Source organism: Oncorhynchus tshawytscha, linkage group LG02, assembly GCF_018296145.1.
Source record: "Oncorhynchus tshawytscha isolate Ot180627B linkage group LG02, Otsh_v2.0, whole genome shotgun sequence".
In the NCBI taxonomy this organism is placed as follows: Eukaryota; Metazoa; Chordata; class Actinopteri; order Salmoniformes; family Salmonidae; genus Oncorhynchus; species Oncorhynchus tshawytscha.
Window position 1 is genome coordinate 48,150,627 of NC_056430.1, and position 25,667 is coordinate 48,176,293.

The following is a 25,667-nucleotide window of genomic DNA, read 5'->3' on the forward strand; positions in this document are numbered from 1 at the left end:
GACAAGTTGTCCTTTAAAGTTCATGTGGATAATCTTGTGAAAAAGCTTAAATTGAAATTGGGTTTTTATTTTCGTAATAAGGCTTGCTTCCTGCTTATGGCTAGAAAGAAGCTTGTTCAGGCCACCTTTCTCTCTGTAATTGATTATGGTGACTTGTTGCATATGCATGCAACCACCTCTGTCTTACAGAGACTGGACTCTGTTTATCATCCTTGTCCTTTATTACAAATGCCAGGTCACACACCCACCATTGCACATTGTACCAAATGGTAGGTTGGACCTCACTTTGTATGCGCAGAAAGATACATTTGTATGTGTTCATCTACAATGCCCTTTTGGGTAAACTCCCTCTTTACCTCTGTAGTCTGGTCTCCTTCACCAACATACCCGGTCTGCTAGGTGGTTGCTACTTAAAGTCCCCAGGACATTCACAGTATTAGGCAAGACTGCCTTCTCTTCTTGTGCACCAAACGCATGGAATAATCTACAATCCATGTTTCATCTAGATATGTTAGTGCCACTGAATGAATTTAAAATATTGATGGGAGACTCTGTTACAGAGGAGTGTAAAATGCTTTTTTTTAGGCTGGATCATGTTGTTGTATTGTATTGTTGTATGTTTTAATTATGTATTGCATTGATTGTTGCTGCCTTCTTGGCCAGGTCTCCCTTGAAAAGCAGGCTCTGGGTCTCAATGGGCTTTTCCTGGTTAAATAAAGGTAAAATAAAATGTAAAAAATTGTCACAGATCAAAATTAAAAATGTCTTTAACAGTAGGCCTACACTCTACAAATAAAAGTTTCCTGGAGTATCCTTTAGGGGTTCTTCAAATTGAAACAGTGGGGGCACCCCTATAAGTTCTTTGAAGAACTCCTTTGAATGGATCCTCGAAGAACCTTTTGGGATTAATTATGATTTTAGCAGTAAAACAGAATAAAAAAAATTGAAATATGAGGTGAACTACCAGCAGAGTCCCAAGTCCAATGGGTATATCCTCATGCGTGTAAACCCTTTTGTGACTCCCAAACCCGCATGCGGGTGCGTAATCATCGCTTCAAACTAATTTGCATAAAGCAACGGACATAAATATCCCTAGAAAATATTCCTATTCATGAAAATCACAAATGAAATATATTGAGACACAGCTTAGCCTTTTGTTAATCACCGTCATCTCAGATTTTCAAAATATTCTTTACAGCCAACGCTAGACAAGCATTTGTGTAAGTTTATCGATAGCCTAGCATAGCATTATGCCTTGCTAGCAGCAGGCAACCTTGTCACGGAAATCAGAAAAGCAATCAAATTAAATCGTTTACCTTCGATGAACTTTGGATGTTTTCACTCACGAGACTCCCAGGTAGATAGCCAAAGTTCATTTCTTCCCAAAATATTATTTTTGTAGGTGAAATAGCTCCGTTTGTTCTTCACCGTTGGCTGAGAAATCCCCCGGAAATTGCGGTCACCACAACGCAAAATATTCCAAATTAGCTCCATAATATCGACAGAAACATGGCAAACGTTGTTTATAATCAATCCTCAAGGTGTTTCTAATATCTATTCGATAATATGTCCGTAGGGACAATTCGTTTTTCAGTAGGACCGATTGGAGTAATGGCTACCTCTGTATTTTACTCAAGAATCTCTCTCGGAGCCACCATGTGACCACTTACGCAATGTGGCCGCCTACGGCTATTCTTCAACAGAAATGCGTAAAACTACGTCACAATGCTGTAGACACCTTGGGGAATACGTCGAAAGCGTAAGCTCGTTGATGGCACATTCACAGCTGAATAGGGACTCATTGTTACGCAGCACTTTCAAAACCTGGGGCCTGCAACATCAGTTCTGTTATACTCACAGACAATATCTTTACAGTTTTGGAAACGTTAGAGTGTTTTCTATCCAAAATATATGCATATTCTAGCATCTTGTCCTGACAAAATATCCCGTTTAAAACGGGAACGATTTTTTCCCAAAAATTAAAATACTGCCCCCTAGTACCAACACGTTTTTAATGTTCTCCGTATCCATAGCCAGAAGGATTTTGCAGTGCATGGTGATCAAACAGGTTTCCTGTTTTATTCATCAGAGTTGTAGGGAGGGTGAAGTCTGTGAATCCCAAAAATAGTAATTTATACAGATGATTAACAAAACATGCACACAACAGTATTCATACCTTGGTTTTTGTGGTAAATGTGAATTTAAAAAAAAAACTTGATAATGGTTTTCATACACATACCTTGTCCATAATGTAGATGCCTATGGGATTTTCATTGAACAGGTAAAGGAGAAGGATGGTACATGTGATCTGCATAACATACCAATTCCAATTGTCATACCTTTGCATGCCTCCTCGTCTGTATACCTGCAGACATAGACAAAACAGTTCAGTCATCTGCACCACATACAGCTAGCCTTCAACATATTCTTATTCTTACCTCTTTGCTGATTGATATCAATTGAATTGTGTCAATTTTCTGTTTTAGAAAGATTTGAACAAATATGAAAAGATAGATGGCATCATCACAAAACATTTTAGATCATACAAGGGACAAACCTCTCCTTAAATTGAGGAGATCTTTAAAATGTTTCAGTTAAGTGCCTGCACCTGCTTGTCTTTCAAATTAAAATGTTTCAGTTGGGCAGTTAGGTTCCTGCAAGAACCCCCACCAACTAAAGAGGCTCCTCAATTAACCCCACCTCCTATGGGGTTCTCGGAAGAACCTTTAGGGGGCAATTTTCAGTGCCAAGAACCCTAGGGTTCTTCAAAGAACTTTGAGGATCTTAGAATAACTCTTGCTGAACCCCAAATTATTTGAGTCTACATATAGAACTGTTAGCAAAGAAACTTGATTCAAATGTGTAAAAAAAAAAAAAAACATTCAACCAGCAATAGTCATTTGTCATTGTAAAGATTTTGCTTTCAATTTCTCAAATTGCTCTCTCTTAAGTCTTGGCACCTTTGAATTTCAGACTGATGGGGGTGGGCGTAAAGGCGGGTGCGTATTGAGAAACCTTAGATTGGTCACTTTCACTGGAGTAATGGACAAAGTCACAAATTCCCACCATTGGCCAGTCCAATGTTTTGATGGTCTATTATGAGCCTTCTGTTATCAATGCACTGCAGAGACTTCTGTTTAGCTTCATAGACAAGTATTCATAGCGTGGTCGTTAATATTTAAACATAATTTTCCCCCGCATAGGTATTTCATTTGGAACAATAATGACATTTTGTATACAAACAAGTCTTTATTTTTTATGAACTGGTTCAATAATCATATCCCGCTGGTGAGTCAACTTTTTAATACAGAAGGATTGTTACTCAATTATGAGGAATTTTTATCTCGTTACAATATCCTTGTAACACCTAGAGTTCACCATAGTCTTTGATGATATTCCATATGGAACTCTCATGTTATTTAGAGGTGTAGCCAGACCTCACCTTCTTGACCTACCCTCGCTTAATCCAGTTGACTCTCCAATAGGGAAAATATGTTTCTCCTCGCTCCCTCAAAACAACAGATCTATACGTGCTTTATTTCAATGGGATATTGTATCCATTCCTTATGTCACAAGTTACTGGAATACATTGGTCACTAATATCTGTTGGGAAAAAGTCTGGTTATTACCACACATACTTGCTTGTTAACAGGGTCAAAGAGGTCTGATCCATAAGTATTACCCTGCGAATCATTACCTGAAGAAACTCAAAAAAGACATTAACATTAATTGTACTTTTTGTGTTGAGCATCCAGAAACAGTTTCACATTTATTTTGGCATTGTCTACATGTAAAACAATTATGGAAAGAGATTCAGTTTTATAATTGTTAATATTCTTGACACTCTTCCGATGTTTTCTGTAAGGAATTCGAGCAGTACATTAAGAGCATTCTACATTCTTCAAATAAGAAAGCTGTTAAAACAATCAAAATGTGTGTTTATTTTAAGGTCTTTGTATAATCTTTCATTTGTTGTACTCCCTAGCATATGTATCATTGTCTATTTATGTACTTACTGTATGTATACAGACTTTTCTACATTGGTAATAAAAATACATTTTAAAATAATATATAAAATGAAATTTAAAAAATGAAAAAGAGACTTCTGTTTAGCTAGCTAGCCAACTTGAGCAGTAAGTGCCGAACGACTTGGGAAACCGAGCTGCTTGATAACCAAATTCATTTGGAAATACATTTCAATATGTATACTACGCCGTGAGTCGAGTGTAATCCACCTGCTAGTTAGCTAGCTAATTACCTGTTAGCCAGCAGACAATCAGCTCTAGCAAACACCATAAAACGAGTCCACTAATAACAAATATCCATAATTTAGGGACACACACACCCACAGCACATGAGGATTTTGAATTATATGAAGACAAAGTGGAAAATCTGCTACAGTTCATCCAGTACATAACCAGTCCCAAATTAAGCAATAAGGCTCCAGAGGGTGTGGTATATGGCCAATGGATACAGCCCTTAGTCGGGGCATATTGGCAATATACCACAACCCCCAGAGGTGTCTTATTGCTATAATAAACTAGTTACCAATGTAATTAGAACATTAAAAATAAATGTTTTTTCATAACCATGCTTTACGGTCTGATATACCACAGCTGTCAGCCAATCAGCATTCAGGGTTCAAACCACCCAGTTTATAACAATAGATTATACAACGAGTGGTTCTAATCCTGAATGATGATTAGTTAAAACCACATTAGTTTGTGTCTATTCCACAAGTTACCACCGGCTAAATCTATGACATTAAAATGCCTATTTACTCTGTACCATTTGACTGCGCTATCCACAGTCTCATCAGCTCAGCCAGGCAATTTATACACTTGATCTTCACTATAAAAAGCATCTAGACATTCTCACGTTTCTTTTAGACTAACATTTAGTTTTCAACAGTGGAGATATGTACAAACCTTTTTTGTGTCTCTCCAACATTTGCAGCATTGTTTCAATATTCAAATTCGATCTCCAGCTGTCCTAAAGTAATGAACGTGTCGGGACGAGACAGAACAGGCAGGCAGCGTTTCTCAGCAAGTCGAAATCGTGAATCAGCTGGCATAATATTTATGGATATATACAAAGACATGTCAATTGAAAAAAAGTTACAATGAAATTAAGTGTAGCTAGTTTGCGGTCTTTCCAGCTTCAGTTTGAAGTGATTGTGTTAGATATGTTCTTGGTTAGCTCCTCTGAACAAGTGTCCTGACGAGAGAGCACATTTTCTATTCCTGTCGAAATCTCGCCTCATTAGCTCATTGTTATGGATGTATCCAAATAAATGTCACTAGAAAACACCTTAAACAAATGCAAATGCTGCTGTTATTCTGGCTGCACTGTTTGACGTGATTGTAAATTAGCTGTAGTTGGCTAGTTAGCAAGCAAGGAAAAATAACATTGCCAGCCAGTATGGCAAAGGAACATTTAGACTTTGTCTCGGGCATAACAACACCAGTGCCAATATATCCTCGAAACACCGGCTTCTCTGGCATTATCACATAAAATCTAAACTGACATATGATAAACCAGCTTTAGAATTAGAATCAGCTTTATTCGCCAAACATTTGCATGTACAGAAATTTGACTATGTGAAATGGTGCTGCCACAATAAACAGACAAAATATGAATATACTGAATGTGTATCTATGGAAATTCTGCATATATATATTTTTTGTCTGTTTATTGTGGCAGAACCATTAAGCTACATTATAAATGATGAATGTAAGATGATAGTGCACGGTTTATAGTCTGGATGAATAGCGCAGAGTCCATGGATGAGAGGATCATTGTGGACCAGGTGGCTGGTTGGTGAGGGCCATGGCACGGGGGAAGTTTTGGTCGTGATTGACTTGAACCGTTTGCCAGATGGGAGTCTGTGGAAGAAAGGCTGGAAGTGGTCGGTGATGATCTTTCATGCATGCTTCCTTGCCCTGGAGTCATGCAGGACCTCAATGGAGGGCAGGTGGCAGCCAATGACCCTCTCAGCAGACCCAGACAATCTGTTGAAGTGATGGAGGTGGTGAGGATGGACGTTTAGAACTGAATCAGTACACACAGCATTCAAAGGAGCACTGAGGACAAAACAACACCATGCATTCATGACGACTCCAGAGTGACGCAGCGGTCTAAGCCACTGGATCTCAGTGCTAGAGGCGCCACTACAGACACTCTGGTTCGAATCCAGGCGGTATCACAACCGACCGTGATTGGGAGTCCCATAGGGCGGCGCACAATTGGCCCAGCGTCGTCCAGGTTTGGCCGGTGTAGGCCCGTCATTGTAAATAAAAATTTGTTCTTAACGGACTTGCTTGGTTAAATAAAGGTTTTTAAAAATTCATCAAACATTGCACTGAGGAAAACAGATTTCTTTTATAGTAATTGTCTGATTGAGAGCTACTATTATCTATCAGTTACAGAATCTCAAATTACAAAAAATTTGGCATTGGAAGTTGTATTGAATACAGTCAGTAATACCCGAGTCAAATCGCATAGGGAGTCTTATCATATCAGATGTTATAAGTAAGCCAGAGCCATCGGTGGAAAGAGCACAAGTAGAACCAAGATAGAAGTGCAAACAGAATAAATGTATCATTAAACATAAGATTCCACCTAAAACAATGACATGATCTCTGTCCCAATTCATCTCTGCTCAACTCCTCACTTCCTCTCTACTCGCGTCCTTCTCGAAACCCATTGGAGGTCTGAGGCGAGGAACCTTTGGGTCGTCTCCTCCAATGAGGTTTCTGAAGGAGGTGCGATGGTCAATCCTTGCATCCATAGCTCGGTCTATGAATTTGAGAGTGGTTACATTTCCCAAGCCCCATCCCTCGGCTTTTTACCGAAACAGGGGCAGGGAGAATGCTCTGTTATTGTTTCAACTGCTGATTGTCACTTTAAGAAACACATAAATGATCATACAAGTATGTTTGAGCATACATGACTGTTGGGTGTGAGGTGCCATACCTATAGTTCCCAGGTGCAGCCGAGCTGACACACTGTTGCAGCAGACCACCCTCTGGCTGTTTTCCAGACAGCAGTAGCGCTGGAAGGTGTCCCAGGCACTATTTGTGGCAATGTCACCTCCCTCAAAATCAGTAGAGATCTCCAGGTTCTTACAGTTGGGGCATCACCATAATTAAAAGAGCAGTGGAGGCTGGTGGGAGGAGCTATAGGAGGACAGGCTCATTGTAATGGCTGGAATGGAATCAATGGAACAGTATCAAACACATCAAACGTATGAAAATCACATGTTTCACTCCGTTCCATTTATTCCATTCCTCTAAAGAGAGGGCAGAACAATACAGGAGATGGAATTAGATTTAGTATTTAGTATTAAGTCCCAACTTAAAATCCTTGTACAATCCAGACATTGGTAAAAAGGTAAACAAAAGTAGGGCACTGGAGTTTGAGGAAAGTGGAAAGATACATATGTGCAGAGTTGTGTAAGGCATAAGATGAGTTGGTGACTCACTGGTCCAAACTTAGCGTCTTCTGGCTCGTTCGTGTCGTGGTCCAGGGCGATGAAGTAGAAGCCTGACGTCAGGAAATATCACAGACAGAGTTGGAATTGAAATGTTTTAACATCTTAATGTTGCATTCAAGGTAACAGTCCATTTCAAGACTGCTGTGGCTGTAGCGGCAACTATGGATAATCATTTAGCCAAATAAGTGATAACACATTATGTGAGACTGAGCCAAGCTGTAGGGCAATTCCACGGTACAGAGTGACACCGACACTCAAGATTTTTCACTTTAAAAATGTATGTAAAAAAAACGATGGTTTCAAAGTGAAACAAATCATACAACCGTGTGCACAAGGACTACTTTAAACAATTTGCAATCATTGGTTTGTTTGACATACATTTTAAAGTGAAAAATCTGAGACTCAGCATCACTCTGTTACTGTGGAATTGCCCGGTACTAATCTACACCACTTGTCAATCAGAAAGGCTCAGTATTGAACAGCCTGCTGTTATTTCATGCCCAACCCACCTTGTGGAGAGCTATCCTCCTATAGGTTTCCACTTCTTCCCTTACCTTACATCCCTAATATTGTTTAGCAATGACTATCACATACATTCAGTATGGAACCATCTTTCTAACCATTAGCCAGCATCTGGTCATCATCCAATCTACGTGACAAATGTCCTATGCACAATGTCTTCATACAGAGTCAAAGAAATGAGAGCAACTCGCAGTACCACTAATGATTCAGTTACGGGGGGATTGGTGGATAACATCTTTACCTGCAGGAAGTCCCTGGAGTGCTGTGCATAGAGGAGAGCCAAGGTGACCTACTTGGAACAGAATGGACTCCTGTCTATGTATCTCCTGTCTGTCAGCTGAGCAGAGAACAACTTCACCACCACACACTAGTGACAGTAGACCTGCATGGAAAGAGGGATGGAGAGAAATAAATGGTTTAAGGTCATGCTCATTTATTGTAACTGCACAAAAACTGAAAGTAAAAAGTAACACATCTTTATTTAAAATCAGATTGTATCTCAAAGTATGTGGTTAGCGGTTTACAATATTGACTATTATTTGGTTCAGAGACTGACCTCTCTTGGCTCCCCCTCCTCTATCACTAACCTTTTCCCTATTGAGGGTCATCCCTGTCTGTTCTCACCCTACCCCTCTCCCCTCTTCTGCCACCCAGTCATGCTCCTCTACTAAACTCCTCCTCGATTTAGATACAACGCTCCTAGTTAAATCGGAGAGCGTAAAGAAAACGAAACCCCCTTGCTTTGGGTTAAAACACATAGTTCCCTGCTAGCTTGCCTCATCAATAGCCTGCTTTAATAATAGAAGACCAAACAACTAGCTACTTACATTTCAATATTCAAATCACAGTAGATTAGCTAGTTAGTTGATTAGCTAGTTTCTCTACTGAAAAACGATCAAACTTACCTCTATATTATTGTCAGTCATCGTTCATCTTTCACCGTCCTCTTTTCATCTGTATGGTCAAAATCCGATGAGAGAGCAGTCGAGACGTGATTGGTCCAAAAACCTGACCAATTGCGTTTCAGTAGCCTGCACCAGCAATGTTCATTCGCTAGAATGTTCCCCTGTTATAAAATTATAGTAAGCGGTTGCGAGAGCAAAATGTGTCTTGGAGAACAAACTGGAAAATTGGTGTGAGTGGGATGAAAACATATCCGTGTGTGGAAGCGGTATACATGCGTGTGGAAAATGCCGTTGGGCTCGCTCAAAGTCACACTTGCAAGCCCTCAAGTTGAATTTGCGCACACCACGTTGGCCTGCGCTCGCGGAACACGTCTTCTGCTCGCTCGACCACATTTCTCTCTCGATAAAAGTGTTTGATTGAGCAATGATGTCTCCTTCCTGATTTCTCGCGCCCGTTCGATTTTTATATAATCGGATTTGACACCATACAGTTGTAGTGGTTTCTATGTGGTGTATACATTGGATTTATCCAACGTTTGCGTCAAATTGTATGCGTAGACTTTCCAGAAATAATGACAAAAGGTGAGTGTTGAACTTTTGTTGCACACATAACCACTAAAATGTTGAACTGCATAATGAACAAAGTTTGACTGCAGAATTTATTCCGCAGTACTGATGCAATGACGCTGTCGGTTGCCCGCCATCCACCACCGACGCCCATCCTTTGCAAGGCGATCTTTGCAAACTGTTAAGGCACTCAGCTGCCTCTGGTGGATGAATTGCCGTGTCGGCTCACAATGTGTAACTCACTAGGACAGACATCTACTTTAATAAAGCAGTTGGTGGCTCCTGACCTGGTTTATTATCTACATGTAAAACTTTGCAGCTGGCCCATTTAGCGGAAATCGCATCTGTGCAAGAAACGTCAACCCGATTTACACTCGTCACAGCTTGTGGAAACAATTGCCAGAAATTAGCTGTTATTTCTAGGTAAATACATAAACAGTAATTTATGTACTGTAAAATAAAAATCCTACCTAAAAACAGTTTCCTATACCATTCATTCATTTTATGGATTGGAAGAGATTCCATACTCTTCATATGATGGCTGACAGGTGAAACCAGGGGTGGACTGGGACCAGAAATCCAGATTTTTTTTCCCCTTGAGACACCACACTGGCCCATTTTCTCCTAAAGTCCCCATTTAATTACATGAAATTGCCACATGGCGGAGCTAAACAAAATTAAACAAAAGGAGTTTTACAGCTAATTTCCTGCAATTCTACACATGTTGCCATGATTTATGCAATGTTACAATGATATCTGAGTGAGAGTGACTAACAAAATAAATAAGGGCCCCCTGGAGGTCAGGGCCCCTTTGTGCCCTTGCGGTAATTACAACAGATATCTGGGTAGACTAGATTACCAATCCAGAAAAGGTTGCTTGGGCTAATTGACTGACAGTCAGTGACTGACATAGCAAGAGGAAAACTGCTGATGCACAACCTAATTTAGAAATGGTGTGTATTCTACTTTTTCGAGGGGCCCCTCGCGGCCGGGTGCCCTAGGTGACCCCCTATGTTGCTTATGCCCAGGGCTGGGCCTTCCACCATTATTAGCCAGATAATTATCATTTTGTGCACATAAAGAAACCCAGTTAGACTGCCCACCGGACTAAAAATGGGCCTGCATTTACCTGAAATGCCAGATGTTCAGTCCGCCCCTGGGTGAAACCATCCAAGATGTTGGGTTTGATTCTGGTCAAAGTGCAACTACTCAGTGATGATAGCTTTCCTCTTTCCCCAGTCTAATGGGGTTTTAAGTATGGACATTTATGGATGCTAATGTTCGGTAATGGCGACAGGTCCACGAGGACTGATCGGCAGGAGTGTGTGTGTGTGAGTACGCTAGCAGGTCCTTCAGGCCTTATTGTCAAGCTAGATGTTGTTGAGGAGCCTCAATTATGAAAGCATCCATTTTTTATATTTTTTCTCCTTTACACACAAACACTTTTGTTATCTGACAATGAAAAACCACTCCTACACTCCATCACACACGTTTTATGTATGTGATAACACAATAAGATATTTATTGTACCAACTGGTATGTCTTTATTATAGACTAGCTTATGATTCATTGCTAACACATAGCCTCTAGTTTATGTTGACATTTCAGGTGTCATGCAGCTATTCCATATGGAGAGAGAATGCTTAGTTGAATGGTTGCTTTTTTGAGGTCCCCTTGGGGACTGGAGGGACCAGTGAGAGGATGACCTGGTTTAAATTTTCTCCTCTCTGCCTTGTTGGTAGCTACCCATTTTAACAGAGTCCATCCGAGCCGATGAGAATCAACTGTGCGGGTGGATTGGTTCTTTTTTTACTAAGGAATATGGTCATTTTATTCATCTACAGATGATTAGGTATACCTGAGGTCGTTTTGCGCTTCTCTAAGTCAATGTTGTTATTCTAACCGGTGCAGGTGTGGCTGTGGAAATCCAACGATTCTCTGTCCAGAGATAACAAGTAAGTCACCTACTTTGTGTGGCTGTTATTTAAAACCTGACTGCTGGTCAAATATACATATTTTTAATAGGCTATGTGGTAGGCTACAGTGACCTTGCAACAAGCACGAGTGACAATGATTTATGGCAGAGATTTGACACTGAATGGAACGAATGTGATTCATTGTATTCTGTCCTCTAATTCTCTTAAGTTTTCGTGCTTCTGAGATGGCTTAGTAAAACGACAAAATTATCAGCTATAAATAGAGTAAAGGATACCATATGTCATATCTAATTTATTTAAGATGTAGGCTATTTAAAAACACCCGCTACTTGAGTTCAGCTTTTCATTTGGCCTAAATCTGGTTCAATTCATGGTTTTAAATGGTTTAATTAATGTGCCTGTTCAGTAACGCATCGCTGTCTTACCCATTACAGACAGAAGATGTGATATATTACCTGTAATAAATATAAGGCAATGTTTATATGACCCCCATTCAAACAGCCCCTTATTTACCATTGTCATGCAGGTTTACCCCTTTTATACACATCAGTTGTTAACTTGCAAATTGATAGGGGAAGAGAGTGGGCAGTTTTGTTAAATCATGGTAGCTGTTTGCATTTCAAATTAATGAGATATTTAACAATGGAAGTGTTAATGAATTTACTTGCAAAAAAGCAGAGAACCATTCACACAGACCCAATACCTGTATTTTTCACAGGGTCTGTGAAAATGCAGGACTAATGACAATACTCTTTGCAAAAAAAGAAGTGCTATCTAGACCCTAAAAGAGTTATTCAGCTGTCCCCATAAGAGAACAGTTTGAATAACCCTTTTTGGATCCAGGTATAACTTTTTGTGGTTTCTTGTGGAAGCATTTCTGCAGAAGGTACTACTTGGAATCCAAAATTGTTCTACCTGGAACCAAAAAGGGTTATCCTATGGGGACAGCAGAATAATCCTTTTGGAACCCTTTTTTCTAAGAGTGTTGATCTTTAGGTGGCTTTTATTTTGCTATGTTTTTTACCACTTTAAGACATACCAAAAAGCAGGTAAAAAGAAACAGGCATGGTGAATTAGTGGAATCTATCTGTGTATGATAGGGGTAACGTTTCCTTGTAAATGTACAGCATTATACTGGCAGCAGAGTTGCCAGCCAAATACTGTATTTTCATTTTACAGCAGGGGATGCTGTAAAATGTTTTACAGTAAGAAAAACAGAATTACAATATAGTAAATGAGCCTACTGTAATCATTACAGCAACACAGCTGTATTATATAATTACAGTAATTCACTGGCAACTCTGCTGCCAATATAATGGTGTAAATGTACAGTATGTTACCATAATCCGTTTTATGGTACCAATATTCTTACTGTAATTTTTTTACAGTAATGGTAATGAATGACTGGATTAATTAATTAAAATCATTGAGGGGAGGTGGGTTTACTTGACTGTAATTGCATCTGGTTGGTGCAATAAGGTTGGCTGCTAGGTAATGTGCTTTCATATTACAGCATATAAAATATATACACTACGTTTCAAAAGTTTGGGGTCACTTAGAAATGTCCTTGTTTTTGAAAGAAAAGCAATTTTTTTTGTCCATTAAAATAACATCAAATTGATTAGAAATATAGTGTGCACATAGTTAATGTTGTAAATGACTATTGTAGCTGGAAACGGCAGATTCTTTATGGAATATAGAGGCCCATTATCAGCAGCCATCATTCCTGTATTCTAAAGGCACGTTGTGTTAGCTAATCCAAGTTTATAATTTTAAAAGGCTAATTGATCATTAGAAAACCCTTTGGCATTTTGTTAGCACAGCTGAAAATTGTTGTCCTGATTTAAAGAAGCAGTAAAACTGGCCTTCTTTAGGCTAGTTGAGTATCTGGAGCATCAGCATTTGTGGGTCCGATTACAGGCTCCAAATGGCCAGAAGAAAAGCCCTATATTCTGAAACTCGTCAGTCTATTCTTTTTCTGAGAAATGAAGGCTATTCCATGTGAGAAATTGCTTAGAAACTGAAGATCTCGTACAACGCTGTGTAGTACTCCCTTCACAGAACAGCGCAAACGGGCTCTAACGAGAATGGAAGGAGGAGTGGGAGGCCCCGGTGCACAACTGAGCAAGAGGACAAGTACATTAGTGTGTCTAGTTTAAGAAACAGACGCTTCACAAGTCCTCAACTGGCAGCTTCATTAAATAGTACTCGCAAAACACCAAAGACGAATCCGCGATGCTGGCCTTCTAGGCAGAGTTGCGAAGAAAAAGCCATATCTCAGACTGACTAATAAAAAGAAAAGATTAAGATGGGCAAAAGAAAACAGACACTGGACAGAAATGGCTTTTTCTTTAGCTAACATAATGTGCCATTGGAACACAGGAGTGATGGTAATGGGCCTCTGTACGCCTATGTAGATGGATTATCTATAGCTCTGTCAGAGTGACCATCATGTTTTTGGTCACCTCTCTGACCAAGGCCCTTCTCCCCCGATTGCTCAGTTTGGCCGGGTGGCCAGCTCTAGGACGAGTCTTGGGGGTTCCAAACTTCTTCCATTTAAGAATAATGGAGGCCACTGTGTTCATGGGGACCTTCAATGCTGCAGACATTTTTTGGTACCCTTCCCCAGATCTGTGCCTCGACATAATCCTGTCTCGGAGCTCAATGGACAATTCCTTCAACCTCATGGCTTGGTTTTTGCTCTGACATTGCACTGTCAACTGTGTGACCTTATATAGACAGGTGTGTGCCTTTCAAAATCATGTCCAATCAATTGAGTTTACCACAGGTGGACTCCAATCAAGTTTTAGAAACATGTCAAGGACGATCAATGGAAACACCTAAGCAAAATGTTGAGTCTCTTAACGAAGGGTCTGAATACTTATGTAAATAAGGTATCTGTTTTAAAAAATGTAATACATTTGCAAACATTTCTAAAAAACAGTTTTCGCTTTGTCATTATGGGGTATTGTGAGTAGATTGCTGAGATTTGTAATTATTTAATCAATTTTAGAATAAGGCTGTAACGTAACAAAATGTGGACAAAGTCAAGGGGTCTGAAAACTCATCGAAGGCACTGTATCTTTATATATTTCCAAATATCTTTATTAGATATAAGGAGTAGACATGCTCCAGATACGCATGTCCTTAATTTCATATACGGAGCTCGGACATTCTCCGTAATGGGGCAAAAAAGTATTTAGTCAGCCACCAATTGGCTATATAACAAAGTATTGAGATTGAGAATAACTTTTGTTATTGACCAAATACTTATTTTCCACCATAATTTGCAAATAAATTCATTAAAAATCCTACAATGTGATTTTCTGGATTTTTTCTCTCTCATTTTCTCTGTCATAGTTGAAGTGTACCTATGATGAAAATTACAGGCCTCTCTCATCTTTTTAAGTGGGAGAACTTGCACAATTGGTGGCTGACTAAATAGTTTTTTGCCCCACTGTACTTTAATATCACTGTATATACAGTATATACACCTAGTACACATAACATTAGGAACACCTGCTCTTTCCATGACATAGACTGACCAGGTGAAACCAGGTAAAAGCTATGATCCCTTACTGATATCACTTGTTAAATCCACTCCAATGAGTGTAGATGAAGGGGAGGAGACAGGTTAAAGAAGGATTTTTCAAGCTTGAGACAACTGAGACATAGATTGTGTATGTGTGCCATTCAGAGGGTGAATGGGCAAGACAAAAGATTTAAGTGCCTTTGAATGGGGTATGGTAGTAGGTGCCAGGCACACCGGTTTGTGGCAAGAACTGCAACGCTGCTGGGTTTTCCACGTTCAACAGTTTCTCATGTGTATCAAGAATGGTCCACCACCCAAAGGATATCCAGCCAACTTGATACAACTGTGGGAAACCTTGGAGTCAACATGGGCCACCATCTCTGTGGAATGCTTTCGACACCTTGTAGAGTCCATGCCCCGGCGAATTGAGGCTGTTCTGAGGGCAAAAGGTGGGGGTGCAACTCAATATTAGGAAGGTGTTCTTAATGTTTTGTACACTCAGTGTATACGAAATACTGTATGTATGAACCACGTCCACTTCTAGAGACCTTAACAAAGGCTTCCAAACTTGCAGTGACTACAGGGAAAACAGACCAAGGACATGACATTTACTCAACCATTAAAAGTTTGAGACTTGCTACCAATCCAATCTGTCCCCTATACCCGTTGAATTGTTGTGGTACTACTACCACATTACATTTGACATCTTTGTCATTTAGCAGATGCTCTTATCCAGAGCGACTTACAGGAGAAATTAGGGTTAAGTGCCTTGCTCAAGGGATATTGATAGATTTTTTCACCTTGTCGGCTCTGGAATTCAACAGCTCCACGTGGTCTTCATCCATGGGGATGGATCACTGTATAGTGGAGGGGGCTGGGGAAGATTCAAGCCCTTCGACTGTATTCTCTCCTGGACTTCTTGCATAGTCTCTGCTACTGGGGGCATATCCTCGGGCTGATCCCCGTGTGCAGCATTTAGTCCATCAGGAACCTGGTTTAGTGGCTGGTAATAGTAACCTCCATTATCCTCCTCCTCATCTCCCACACCTGAAGGTAGACTCAGAGATATGACGTACAGTAGATGCAGAAAGTAAACAGCGTAGTGGGTCAATTTCCGCAACAACTAAGAGCGTTGAAGCGCAAGGTTCAACTTCCCTGCTGTTTTGGTGCCCTGGCTACCATTCGGTGAACAGCGTAATGTGCACACATGCACAAATGCGGAGATACTGTGTGAGAGCGAAGTCTTGCATCTCGTTCATCTCAATATCTGTGGTGCTGCTCCGAGCAACGTCATTTTGCTGAGTCTACCTTTTAAATTGGTATAGTACTCTCACTCACGGGTGCAATAAATGTAGCCTCTTACAATACACGCCTCAAAATATGCTAAAGCTAGAATCCTTAGTTTCAACATGCATTGTTGGACATATAAATTAATGATATACATCCATTAGTTCTTGAAGAATATAACTTGCACTACATGAACTAAAGTATGAGGACACCTGCTCGTCGAACATCTCATTCCAAAATCACAGGCATTACCATGGAGCTGGTTCCCCTTCTCTGCTAACAGCCTCCATTCTTCTGGGAAGCCTTTCCACTAGGTGTTGGAACATTGCTGCGGGCACTTGCTTCCATTTAGCCACGAGCATTGGTAAGGTTAGGCACTGTTGGGTGATTAAGCCTGTAGGCATTCGCAGTAGACATTCCAATTCATCCCAAAGGTGTTCGATGGGATTGAGGTCAGGGCTCTGTGCAGGCCAGTCAAGTTCTTCCACACCGGTCTCAACAAACCATTTCTGTAAGAACCTCACTTTGTGCACAGGGAACTTGTCATGCTGAAACAGTAAAGGGTCTTCCCCAAACTGTTGCGACCAAGATAGAAGTACAGAGTCGTCTCGAATATCATTGTATGCTGTAGCATTAAGATTTTCCTCCACTGGAACTAAGGGGCCTAACCCGACCATGAAAAACAGACCCAGACCATTATTCCTCCACCACCAAACTTTACAGCTGGCACGATGCATTCGGGCAGGTAGCGTTCTCCTGACATCCGCCAAACCCAGCTTCATCCATCGAACTGCCAGTTGTTGAAGTGTGATTCATCAATCCAGAGAACGCGTTTCCACTGCTCCAGAGTTCAATTACGGTGAGCTTTATAACACTCCGGCCGACGCTTGGCATTACGCACGGTGATCTTAGGCTTGTGTACGTCTGTTCGTCTATGGAAACCCATTTCATAAAGCTCCCTATGAACAGTTATTGTGCTGAAGCTGCTTCCAGAGGCAGTTTGGAACTCGGTAGTGAGTGTTGAAACCGAGGACATTTGATTTATACGCGCTTCAGCACTTGGCAGTCCCGTTCTGTGAGCTTGTGTGGCCTACCACTTCGAGGCTGATCCGTTGTTGCTCCTAGACATTTCCACTTCACAATAACAGCACTTACAGATGACCGGAGCAGTTCCAGCAGGGCATAAATTTGGGGAATTGACTTGTTGGAAAGGAGGCATCCTATGACGGTGCCACATTGAAAGTCTCTGAGCTCTTCAGTAAGGCCATTCTACTCCTAATATTTTATACACCTGTCAGTAACGGGTGTGGCTGAAACAGTCAAATCCACTAATTTGAAGGGGTGTCCACATACTTTTGTATATATAGTGTATAAACGCCTCATGAGCTTAGTTCATCTGATGCACCCCATCAGAGCCCAAAATATAAACTTGTTTTACTCCAGTGTTTGTTAACAATGTAAATGTTAATAAACACTGTATAGCCATAAAACATGCATGGTTAAAACTATTATTTTTATATCATGGATGGTCAGTCCTTGCATCCATAGCTCCCTCTATGAATTTGAGAGTGGTTACATTTCTCCAGGCCTATCCATCAGCTGTTTACCAAAACAGAGGAGGGGTGGAAGCTTTGTTATTGTGTAATTTTTTACTCAGTGTTATTCAAGTGGTAATACATTTGTGGTAATACATACATTTTCTTATGATTTATTTTCAACCACATCCCCTGTTGATTTTGTTGTTAATTTGAAGGTGATATTGGGTCATGGCCAGTCTGCAGCAGGAGTACCCCCTGGTCCTGCTGGGGATTCTGGAGGAGCTGGCAGCTATGCGCCCCTGGCTTTCCTTTCAGGACCTGTGTAGAATGGTCAGCACCCGCTTCGACCTGCAGCACCTCACAGAGCTTAGGAGCCTGCTGTTCTCCGCAGCCTGCCGCGATCCCTGTTTCCCTGCCACCCTCTTCAGAGACAGGGTCAACCCTAAGGGACTGGGGACATCCCCGATTGGCGTGGCAGCTGACATCGTCACAATATTCAACCTCATTCAAATGACGGGTGGGGTTCCTGAAGAGGCCCAGGCGGCCCAGCCAATGAAAGCTCAGCTCGGCGCTAATATCGACCAATCTCCGGGGCCCTCTTTGCAAATTTCTTTGCCCATCACTGACGAGGTGAGATTCTCCAGCCGCGATAGGGTGCGCACACTGTCAGACTCTCAGACCCTCTCAGGCCCTATCGACCAGAGCTTGCTCTGGCCCAAATCAAATTACTCGTTCCGCAAGCGTGCCAGTCTCCCTCCTGATCCCCTCTCTTTGGTCTCGTCATCCCCTCCAGGCCGTGCCAGGGCTGTGTCTTTCGACTGGCGCCACAACACCCCGCTGTTCGCTGGCAGTGGAAGCAGGCCAGGCCAGGCCATGCAGAGCATCTACCTCCCCCTGGAGACAGACAGCGAGTCCTCAAAGGATTCCCTGAGTGGAGACTCGGCACCCAGGGATCCCGGATCGCAGCCGGGATCGGAGCGGCATTCCTGCACGAAGAAGAGAGGTATTTTCAAGATGGACTTCCACAACCAGTCGCACCTCGTTCCCGAGGTGACCATTAGTACCGTGGCTCCGAGAGTAGGAGTAGGAGGAAGAGGGAGGCAGGAACTTTTCACCAATCGCAGCTTCGAGATGCTCTCCAACCCGTATCCTTCGCCCACGGTCGGTCGGCCTTCGCCGGAGTGCCAGGCCAAGCATGAAAGCCTGGATGACCTCCAGGACTCCACATACTTTGGCCCAGGGGGTACTATTCCTGAATGGTCCCCCCTCCACCCCCAACCCCCCAGGACCCGTAGGCCAGGATGGATGGACAAGAGCCTCAGTCTGGATGACAGGTTGGTGGGCTTGGATGGCTCCCAGGGCTCCCTTCAGAGGAGACTTGCTCCCAGCCCCACCACACACTCTGGTGAGTGGTTGCCCCTTTCAAAGGGATGGGATGGGACCGTCAGTCCCAGACCTGAAGGAGAAGGGTGGATGGCCTGCAGTACGGGCACCCAGACAGACACCATGCCGGGCACGCGGCACCTGCGGAGCCTGGTGCACGCCGACCACCTGTCCTTCATGACCTCGATGGACAACCCCGACATGCTAGGCGAGGACGACATCAGCACCATCTTCCGCTTCCTGGATGACATGAGCATGTGCGGCTCCACAGGGTACATCTGCCCCCCCGACGGGGGCCCTTCGGCAGCCCAGGACACCCCGGAGGCGCGGCGCGGCCGCCTGGGCCAGCTCCGGAGGCTCTTCCATTCGCTGGACGGCAGTGACGATGGCGGGCTCAAGGCAAGCGTGTGTAAACTCCTCCTGAGAATGGGTCAGATAGAACAGAGCCTGGAGTCCCTGTCCGAGGTCAAGGCTGAGATCTCCCAGGTGCTCTCCTTCCTCCAGCGGCTGGACGAGAAGATGCAGGAGCAGGCCGTGGGAGATAGGCGGGGAGGTAGGTGGCTGGGACCCCCCAGCGGCGGTGAGTCTTCCCTGGGTGCGCTAAGCCATCCTCTCAGCCCTGGGTCTGGTGGTTCCTCTGAGCCCCAGCCCCTGTCTGTATCTGTGCATTCATTTGGTAGCCTGGACTGGAACCGGTGGGGGAAGATGGAGGAGAATAGAGGTGTGAGCGAAACCAAAGTGGGGAAGAAGGGGGTGCTCTCTCGGCAGGCCTCTTGCAAGAGTGGCGTGGACTCCAAGCGGCCAAGCATCATCTCCATCTTGTCTGCACGGGATTGGACGGTGTCTTTCTCAAAAAGTAAAGATGACAAGGACCAGCCCGGGAAAACAGGACAGGTACTGTACCAACTTAGTCAGTGCAACAGTGTGTGTGTATGTGCACGCATGCATGCATTCGTTTTGGAGATTTGGATTTGGTTTGGAGTGAGTGTGATAGTGTGTGCGAGTGTGAGTATGTGTGTGTGTGTTTTAGTGTGTGTGTGTGTGCTCATTTTGTTGCTAAATCAGGAGTTTAGCTGTGTGTGTCTTGTAAAGCAGTCTTAGGGTCTGGGTCTGACCTGTTACCTGCTCCATATAGTTGTATATTTTGGATCTGTTTGGATCTAGCAAGGCTAGTGGCTAGTTGTGTGAGGATAAGGAATTATAAACTCTGTGGATTTGGGGGTTTTAGGCAGACATTTGAAAGAACTAGACTAATACGGAGACTAAAACCTAAAGCAGAAATTGAGTCAGACATTAGCTGGCCTGTTGGTCAGACTATGTGGTTTAGGTGGTCAGTTGTTTATTTAGTCAATTATTCCCATAGCTCTTTTACTGTCAATGTAAGACTGCCTTTCAGTAATCAGTAATTCCCCACTTCTCCACACAAATGCAAGAGCAGGTTTGCTTGTGTGTATCCAGTTTGTTCACATATGTATTCCATATTTGTTCCTGCCATTATGTTTGATTTATTTTTCTCTCTTCCTCCCATCCATCCACATTTCCTCTTTCACATCTTTGTCCCACCCTCCATGCAGACGGACCAATCAAACAGCTCTGCCCAGAGTCACAAACTCCCTCCTCAAAAACACTCCCACTTGGTGGAGCAGGTGTCCAACTCTTCTCTCTTCCATCAGAAGGGTGGCGGTTTGACCAATCCAGGGTTGTCCTCTGGGTTGACCTCTGGTTTGACCTCTGACCTCCGATTGGCTGAGGGGAGAGGAGCCCCGGTCTGGACCGTGGAGGAGAGAGAGGCCAGAATGTCCCCTCTGGACCTACAGGTACTGTATATTTTGACCTTGTTGACCTTTTGGTAGCGCAGTACTTAACGACAATTGTGGGCCGCATTAAATCACCTCACGGGACCCGTCAGACCGCCAGTACAAGCTTCCTGCTTTCCAAGAGGAAATGTTTGATTGCTTTTCATAAGCACATGAGCACGTATGTCTTATTATAATCTTATATGCTGTAAATGTTCAACAGACTGAACAAATTAGTTATTTAATCAAGATCATTATGAGATTATACTAATACATTATACATATGACATTTCTTTTGATGCACTATAACTGCATTACAATGCATTAAATAAAGTTCAGCTTTCTCCCAAAATGATACAAACCAGGATTAGTCAGTGAACCTTCAGAAAATATAGAATCACGTGTGGCTCAGTTGGTAGAGCATGGCACTTGCAATGTCAAGGTTGTGGGTTTGATTCCCACAGGGGACGAGTATGAACATGTATCACTCACTACTGTAAGTCTATCTGGATACATGTCTAAAATGTAAAATGTATATCTGGACTGGGATCCAAAAGGAACTTCCAATTATATAAAAATGGTCCCCATTTTTCTCTCCAATTTTCGATCTCGCTGCAACTCCCCAACTGGCTCAGAAGGCGAAGGTTAAGTCATGCGTCCTCCAAAACATGACACGCCTAACCGTACCCCTTAACACCCGCCAGCTTAACCCGGAAGCCAGCCGCACCAATGTGTCGGAGGAAACACTTTTCAACTGGCGACCGGGGTCAGCCCGCAGGCACCGGGCCCGCCACAAGGAGTCGCTAGAGCACGATGAGCCAAGAAAAGCCCCACCGGCCAAACCCTCCCCTAACCCGGACGACGCTGGGCCAATTGTGCACTGTCTCATGGGACTCTCGGTCACGGCCGGTCGTGGCACAGCCCAGGAATGAACTCGGGTCTGTAGTAACACCTTTAGCCTTGCATGGGATGCGGTGCCTTAGACCATTGTGCCACTCGGGAGGCCCCAGTGAATAATACTTTTAATGGAACAACTGGAACGGTTATCTACTTGACTGGCATGATAGAGTGGTGACCTTATGTTTTGTCTCGTAGGCCCAGGAGTCTCTAAACCCTAATAACCTGGAGTTTTGGATGGAGGACATCTACACGCCAGGTTACAGCACACTGCTGAGGCGCAAAGAGGCCAACCAGCGCAGAGCCAAAGCCTGCAAGCTGGGGGCACTCATCTTCACTTCCATCACCATCATCCTCGTCATCGTCATCCCTATCGCCACCATGAGCTCCTGAGGCTCTGTATGCATGCCAGACAGGAGACCGCCAAACAAAAATACTGATTTGATTTGTTGATTGTGGCGACGACGGGATGGTGGGATTCTGAATGTGGTGTTGATGTGATACTTTGTGCCCTACATTTATGGGAGTAATGTGCCCTACATTTACCATGCTCTTGCACCAGTGTACTCAGGAGAGAGTATTTAAGGAAAGACCAAGCTAAACGAATGCAAATTCTTTGTGAATCTGGCGCCATGCTATTACAATATGTTATGGCCTTATCCTGTTGCCCACATACCTTACTAGGCTAATTTCTTTCAAGCACAAATTAAAAAAAAAAATGCATAACAGTAAAAAGCACAGCATTTAGGTAGGCCTACTATCTGCCATTATTTCTCATTAAGTTATGTTGAATAAAATATTTCTTTGTCATAATGGTTTTCGCTCAGTGATTTCCTCTATATTTTACTGGCTATGTGTCAATGCAGTCTTTTGATGAGAAACCTCCTCTGTTTGTTGATGTTGATGTTGATGTTTTGGTGCCATAGGGATATGGAAAAGGAAGCCTTTGCCAGGAACCACTTTGTGAATTGAGGATTCTCTGTGTAATCTAATTTATGTTATACCACTCTACCATGTTAGTGTACTGTATGTACGCAGACACACACACGCACACACACGCACACACACACACACACACACACAACACAGACATGTGCATGCACACGCACACAAACACACACGTGCATGAATGCGCACACACACACATCACATTGACACATACACTACATACAATCACAGCCAAAATTCCTATGATGTGATTGTCAAGGGATATGCAGTCTTACTGGTTCTGTCACATTTCACTTGGGAAGAATGTCTATGTTGTAGTTGAATGTACTAGTACTACTAGTACTGAGGTCACCTGGGGTTAGGGCTGATGGTTCACAATATGGAGATTGAGTGTCGCAGTGCTTTGGAGGGTGATGTGAAAATGTAAGGCCAAAGTTTGTTTTGCTGTGCTGGCATTGCAGCAAACCCTGAGCCCTCACCAACCCACACACACACAGGATGTTCATTGTGTGGGGCTGGGGGGAGGGGTCGGATCCATGCATTGCTTCCTCTTAAGTGGATGTGTGTCGACTAAGTGATCCCCTCGAGTCTAGTTGCAGATCCATTACTGCTGTTGTGTTGGTACCACAGGAAAGCCCTAACCATGTACTCAGCACAACGCTGCCAGCCTGTGGGGATTCAGTAATGCTAATGACCCAGAACTTCTCCACAACACTGGATCCCAAACTTAGTTTTCAGGACCCATCTACAACTTTAGGACTTTTCTAGAGACCCACTAAATAAAGAAAGCAAGTATCCAGTTTTAAGGAACGAGCCAAAAGGAGTCCGCTGTGACCAACCATATTTGCTCATAATGCATGTACATTTCTATCAAAACGCGTTCCACCCCGTGTACACAACACATTTTTCTGCGATAAACAATCTGTATGTTAGTCTTGTTTTTGGTACAATGATGTTACCCTGATTGTTTTTTATTGCTGACTCCTTGATAGTGGTCCTGATAGTAGAGTTGGCTTTTCTCCTGTGCGCTCTTTGATTGATTGATTGCATTTATTAGAATTAGAATTAGACTAGTTTTCAAATACAAACATAAGGGCGCATCAGCCGGTGACGCCTCCGCGTACAATAGAAGAAAATCATCAAGGATAACACAATAAAGCTTAAAAGCTTATCTCCATTGTGGTCCTTTTGGAGGGGACATAATTGACAGATATAATGTTTGTTTGTTTCATAAAATGAGCTAATTAGTACAGTTCCAACAACTATGGACAGGTGGGAGGGAGGCCTTGGCTTAGCAGCATGATAGTAAGTGTGGCTAGTATGCATTAGAATTGCAAGATTGTTGTTTGTTAAAGTGCTAAAGTGGATTGAGTAGTGTGTGTGTACAAAGTATGCCCCTGGATTTAAGTCATGTAGCCACGACATAGGGTGGAAGGAGATGTGTGTTTTAATAGAAATGTGTTAAATGCATTCTGTTGTTAAAACTCTTCACTGGCATGGTAGGTGGCTTTATTTCCCAAAATGCCTTCACTGGGTTGTCTGGGAAAGTGATTCCTTTTTCTCTTTGCGTATCACAGTCTTCATAAGACTGATGCCAATCTTCCTAGAGAGGAAACTCCAAAACTTCTCCAGTCAGTCCAACACAATCGACTGTTTAGAGAAGAGAGAGAGAGTGAGTTCTGGCAGTTAAATGATGCTTGTCAAGAGGAACATTTTTCAGAGCCAGGGAACGGCCTATTGCTTTTACATGAATAATAGATAACGTATTATTGACTGACATGTCCAATTATCTCAAATCAAGTCTAATGGACCTGCAGTAGTGGAAGAGAAATGTAAACACAAAATGGACAATTAGGAGTGAATGAACTGCATAGCAAAGTAGAATGTGCTGATAGGTGTTGCTCGTGGTATGTGTGTGCAGCACAGGAGGTTGGTGGCACCTTAATTGGGGAGAATGGGCTCGTGGTAGAATTGGTGGAATGGTATCAAATAGATCCAACACATGGTTTCCAGGTATTTGATGCCGTTCCATTTGCGCCGTTCTGGACATTATTGTGAGCGTTTCTCCCCTCAACAGCATCCTGTGGTGTACAGGTGTGTGTTTGCATGCATCTTTTTTATTGCAATGAATGTGACATGTGGTTGCTTATCTACCTTAGTTGAACACACTGACTACAAGTCACTCTGCATAAGAGCATCTACCTAAATAACCTAAATGTAAATGCTGTATAGTGTATTCAGGGTTTGCATGTGTTTGTTAGATAATGTGTCCGATGTCCATATTTGCATGCAGGCCGATGTAGTAGGCGATGTGTAAATTAGTGTGTCTGTAATGAGTGTTTTTAACTGTGTTTGCATGTGCATCCACATTCGAGTGCGCATTTGCATGTTTGTGTGTGTGTGTGAGTGGACTATTTGTGTGTTTCTCTATATACGAGTGTGTGTTCTTCTCATTACATGACACAGTAGAGTTTCTGCAGGGCCCAGATACGCCAGCCTGGGCTGATTAATGATGCTGCGGGGGTACGTCCCATGTGTGACAGACCAAGTGAAAGAGGACAGGCTCCAGTGTCTGACTAAAGGTTTGAAAACTCACAGGCATTCCTCCCTATCTCATCGGGGTCTTACACCCCAGAGGCCTTGAAGAACCGTAACTTGCCAATTTTCTTTCAACATGGGTTTTTACAAGGCACTTGTACCAGTGCCAGCTCCAGGCATAAGCGTTATAAGCGGTCGCTTAGGGCCCAAGGTGACTAGGGGGACCCAGTAGGGGTCCCAACTTACTGTTGAGAGCCAGAATAGCAGAATACAGGTGCACGATTGAAATTTGGTTGTGCTTCAGCAGTTTTTCTCTTGTTTT

At 42.8% G+C, this 25,667-nt stretch overlaps 1 protein-coding gene and 1 long non-coding RNA gene across 3 annotated transcripts; one reads left to right on the forward strand and one right to left on the reverse strand.

Annotated features, from left to right (window-relative positions):
• Positions 1 to 5,542: 5,542 nt before the first annotated feature.
• LOC112223118 lies at positions 5,543 to 9,098 on the reverse strand. Of its 2 annotated transcripts, none has more exons than XR_002949246.2 (5): positions 8,923 to 9,098; positions 8,259 to 8,399; positions 7,484 to 7,545; positions 6,976 to 7,178; positions 5,543 to 6,011 (listed from the first exon to the last, which is right to left on the reverse strand). It is a non-coding gene; the product is annotated as an uncharacterized LOC112223118 (long non-coding RNA). The 2 variants fall into 2 exon arrangements; XR_002949247.2 differs by having other exon boundaries at positions 6,976 to 7,206.
• Positions 9,099 to 17,626: 8,528 nt separating this feature from the next.
• Positions 17,627 to 22,627, forward strand: LOC112223112 (major intrinsically disordered Notch2-binding receptor 1-like). Its single transcript, XM_024386081.2, has 3 exons — positions 17,627 to 20,060; positions 20,741 to 20,983; positions 22,058 to 22,627. Exons 1-3 carry the CDS (start codon positions 18,012 to 18,014, stop codon positions 22,250 to 22,252), a joined length of 2,487 nt encoding a protein of 828 aa, XP_024241849.1. The 5' UTR covers positions 17,627 to 18,011; the 3' UTR covers positions 22,253 to 22,627.
• Positions 22,628 to 25,667: the final 3,040 nt, after the last annotated feature.

What these genes read in the sequence shown, in the direction of transcription:
- LOC112223112 (XM_024386081.2), top strand. Translation starts at nt 18,012, where the DNA reads ATGGCCAGTCTGCAGCAGGAGTACCCCCTGGTCCTGCTGGGGATTCTG. An exon ending in AGCCCGGGAAAACAGGACAG is followed by an intron (nt 20,061 to 20,740) that starts GTACTGTACCAA and finishes CCCTCCATGCAG; the next exon opens with ACGGACCAATCAAACAGCTC. An exon ending in TGTCCCCTCTGGACCTACAG is followed by an intron (nt 20,984 to 22,057) that starts GTACTGTATATT and finishes TTTGTCTCGTAG; the next exon opens with GCCCAGGAGTCTCTAAACCC.